General features: G+C 51.9%; 1 protein-coding gene across 1 annotated transcript in view; it reads left to right on the top strand.

Annotated features, from left to right (window-relative positions):
* SMTN (smoothelin) overlaps window positions 1–4,221 on the top strand; it is a 68,961-nt gene that overhangs the window by 39,890 nt on the left and 24,850 nt on the right. Inside the window, exon 13 of the mRNA XM_015418166.1 lies at window positions 1,202–1,290. Coding sequence (XP_015273652.1) covers window positions 1,202–1,290 — 89 coding nt within the window. The remainder of the gene's footprint in view (window positions 1–1,201; window positions 1,291–4,221) is intronic.

Genomic DNA, 4,221 nt, shown 5'->3' with positions numbered 1-4,221 from the left:
GAATGAACCCGTTTAAGTCTTTCTCTTTGGAGCAGGACAGATTCTCAAGGGGATATGTGGTTCTTAGAAGCCCCCTTTTGGCCAGCTGGGGTAGGTTCACCACTAGGATACTGTCCTCTTCCACCACCCGGGTGATATTGGTTGGGCTGCTGCTGCTAGGACCGTTGCAGAGGGTTTGTTGTATGTGTTTCAGGCGGAGGGGGTCATCCGGGACCAGTGCTTGCAGTGTTTTGCCGCTTGTGTTTGTTGATGCTGCTGCTAGGACCGTTGCAGAGGGTTTGTTGTATGTATTTCAGGCGGAGGGGGTCATCCGGGACCAGTGCTTGCAGTGTTTTGCCGCTTGTGTTTGTTGATGCGAAGTCTTGTGCTAGGATGAGGGGGCTGAGTGGGTGGACTGTGGTGGTGGAGTGCTCTACTAGGAGGGCTCCAGACTTGTAAGGTTTTAAAACCTGATTACCTTTTTAGTCCACTCTGGCTTGGAGTGGGAGATGTATTGACAATGGTCTGTGGAGAGCAAAAATTTTGTCCAGCTGACCAGGTGTTTGGAAGGGCCTTGAGTCTGCTCAACAGAGAGAGAGAGGGAGAGGGAGAGAACAAAGGCTACTGCATTTTTGTGGACTAGAGTTGGCTATATGTAGGGTTGCCAACAAGCCTGGAGAAAAATGTTGGTTCCCCTTAATAGATACTTAATGTTTGGAAATGGGCAGCTGAAGGTTTTCATGGCATAGAGGTAAATAACATCCCAGTAAGCCTCTATTAAAGGAACAGGATGTTTTTCCCGAGGCTATCGGCAGCCTTCTCTACAGATGAGCAATCCTGTTTGTCAAAAAGTGTTCCAGTTTTCATCTTTTATAGATTCAATACGGTGCCGTTCCGAGACGGCTTGGCTTTCTGTCCCCCCCTTTAAAAAATCTCTCTTATACATTTTAATCTGTAGCTCATCTTACAAACTTTGTCAGTCCTTCTTGTATTATATGGTTTAAAATTTTATTCCAGGCGTTTATTCTTCCTTTGGTTTGTCTATTATTATCAGCTATGTTTTCAGTTTTTGAAAGCTGCCTTGTGTTTGAACTGCAAGGTGGGAAATAAATCCACAATCTGAAAATCCTAGCAAACTCCCACTGTGCCAGCAGGCCCGCCTTCCTCTTCCTAAGTTTCCTGGCCACCTGCTCTCACATGTATACCTTCTCTCATCCTGCAGAGATAACTGTGGGGTTGAGAAGCACCCCCATCCGCATCACTGGCACCAGCAACGTCAGTAGCGCCAGCCATGCCATCAGCCATCAGAAGGTGAGTGCTCATTCCCCTTTCTTCCTGTTTCCTTCTCCAGAACCACCTGTTGAGATGGGGAACCAGGCAGACATCTGGCTTCTAGAGCTGGATTTGGGGCGGTTGACGAGTGCTCTCTGGGCTGGAGGATTGCATGCCAGTGAAGAATTTCTCCCCCTGTTTGTAACGCTGCCAGAAGGGTCTGAAAACTCTGCCCATTTGCTCATTTGGCGCTTCCTAGAGCTGGATTCTTGAAATCTTTTTTTTTTAAGCTTGAAGAGATGGAAGGAGGAAGGGGGTGGGGATTGGGGGGCTGTAGGGTTGTCAGGGAGCGGTACGAAACAAAACAAATGGACATAATAGGTTCCTCATGATGTGCGTACAGATCCATTCAACCAAAAGGGAACTGAATGTCTGTGATTTTCATCAGCACATCTCGATGCATAAACCCTCAAAGCTCTTGTGTCGTAAGAATCTGCCCTGTTCCCTTTCAGCTTCAGGTGCAGTGAAGTGTTAGAGACAACCCCATCCTCTTCCCCCAACTGGTCCTCGGCTTTGTCACCTTGGGACAAAGGGGGAGTGTGTCTGGGACAGGCTGCTTTAGAGCAAAATGGCAAAAGTTATGGAGGATGGGAGGAGGGCAGGTAGGCATAGACGGCAGGGGGACCTCACCAGGCCCAGGATATTTCTCTGTAGACATTTTGCAGATATACACGGCCAGCAGGATTCCTGGCCCTGAGAGCTTCAAAATGAGCACACATGCTGGCTTAGCTCTTATCACAACAGGTCCCCCAGTGCAAAGCTTCACAGTCTTTCATAGGGGTTAATGTCAGCCACTTGCTTACATGGAGGGGGGGAGGTAATGTATCAGGAAGAGAGAGAGGGAAGCTCCTGGCGTGCCCTTAGGTCTGGAAAAAAAAACCCCCATATGCAATGTGAAATGTTGTAGCTGTTGAGAGTCCAAAAATAGAGGAGCCAGTTTTTTCTTCCAGCAAGCAGCATCTCTACCATGTTATACCACTTGCATCCAGTCCATTGTGACGCTATTGGCAACTGCCCATTTGCAGTTTTGACCCCAGCAGCCCCAAAAAAGACTTCTGATAATGAAGCAGGAACAGTTTTAGAAAAAAGGCCCTGCAGAAAAGTACCAGTTTCTACAGGCTGAGAAGACTCAGATTCAACCAGGCGAACATTCCTGGGAAAAGAATAGAAGCTCCTCCTTGTCCCTGCATGAGCCCCTGTGCATCAGTGCTGAAATCCTGCATTCACCCAGCTGTTTCTCTGGGGCAGGTGAGAAGAAATGGTTGGGGTAATGCAGAAAGCCGTCCTTTCGTCCAGGAGCCGAGGGTGAGGTGGGGCTGTGTGTAGGCTGCAATTTTTGTGGGAATGCAGAAAAGGTGCAGAATGTGGATCTGTCCTCTGAAAAACAAGTTTTTTTCCCCTTTGAAATTATGAAGTGACACTTAACAGTGTGGGAGGGGCAACACCTGTTTGAAAGCTCATGTGGTGGAGCTTCAGTGCGCTTCACCCTTTCCCGTGGCTAGCAAAACAAGAAGAAGTTATTCTTCTGCTTTTCCTGTTTTGTGTAAGTTATGCGAAACGAGACACCGTGCGCAGTTTCCCTCTTGGTTTGCATAATTTCATAATCTTGATTTTTCTTAGCCCGGAGCGTGGATTGCCTGGATCCTGATTTATTTATTTTTTGCTCCCTATCACGCTGCCAAGTACACGTGGCGGTGGGAAGGGGGCTGCCCAAACCCCAAACTGATCGCTCCCCACCTCCCCAAGATCACATCCTCTGGATTCTTCCTGCAATCATCAGCCAGTCCCAGACTGAGAAGCTGGTGGAGGGTTTGTCCATCCATTTAAGGAGATGCCTGCCTGTCAGGCATGTGGCATTCTCCTGGGAGTGCAAATGTGGAGGACCCCCCCACCCCGGCCTGGTGAGTCGGGCACCACCAGTATTGATGCGCGCCTCTGCGGCTCTCCCCGTCCCCCTCGAAGGAATTTCTCTGCACCTCCTTCCAACGCTTTCCCCCAGCTGGCTCACCGACAGCTTGAGGTGATGCTGAGATGGTTGAGACAAAGCAGCTCATCACAGTTTATCTTAAGGGGCCTCTGTGGGACCCCTGCCAGTTCCTCGTGCTCCAGGGCATCTCCCTGCTCACTGAGGCCGGTGCAAACTGGAGGCATATCGCAAGTTCGCAACGCTTGGCGTAAGGTCAGGTTCCCTGGGGGTGGGGGCCGGGAGGGGAGAGGATTCCTGATAGGTTTGGCCAGAGGATGTTCGTTTGGGCTGAGCCAGCAAGGGTTTCTTAATGAGGGCAGGTGCCGCTGATGGGGGTGCCTGTCCAGCTTCTTGGCTTCTCCCCTCCGCTTGCTCCCTGCCCTTTCCGGTCCTCCTTGGCCAAGATCTGGATGCATCCCCCCTGCCCGGCGCAGAGGAAGCAGGAACACTCCTGCCCAGGCTAATTAGGCTAATGCCTCGTCCGGTATCCCTGCCGCGGGCGGTGCCAGCCTGTCGGTTCTCGTTAAGGCATTAGCCGAAGCTCAGAACATCGGGTGGGCTGCAGGAGGATCTACGCTGCCCAGCGGGGAAGCATCGGCTCGCACCGATTGGGTCTCCGGACAAGACCGCTGACCCGGGCAGGTGAGGGCACGGCGGGAGTGCGAGCACTTGGGCAGGTGCTGTTGTGGCCATGGCCGGGGTCCGGGCAGGGCCCAGAGGGGGGAGGTCTGGCTGCGGCACGAGGAGCGGAGGCTGCGTAAGGGCAGGGGGAAGTTGGGCAACGAATCCAAGAGGGGGACGGCAGTGGAAGGATGTGTAGCCTGGCTGAGGAACCCGATCTCCCTGAGCTGTGCATTATTCAGGAAGCTGCAGGGGAAGCTGCTTTCTCGGCTGGAGCTCGGTCTGGAAACGGCTCCTCAGGTGAGCGGAGGGGAGGGCAGGAA

Source organism: Gekko japonicus, unplaced genomic scaffold, assembly GCF_001447785.1.
Source record: "Gekko japonicus isolate JY-2015 unplaced genomic scaffold, Gekko_japonicus_V1.1 scaffold1928, whole genome shotgun sequence".
NCBI lineage: Eukaryota > Metazoa > Chordata > Lepidosauria > Squamata > Gekkonidae > Gekko > Gekko japonicus.
Note: the sequence above shows the minus strand (reverse complement) of the source record. Positions and strands in the feature narration are given on the sequence as shown.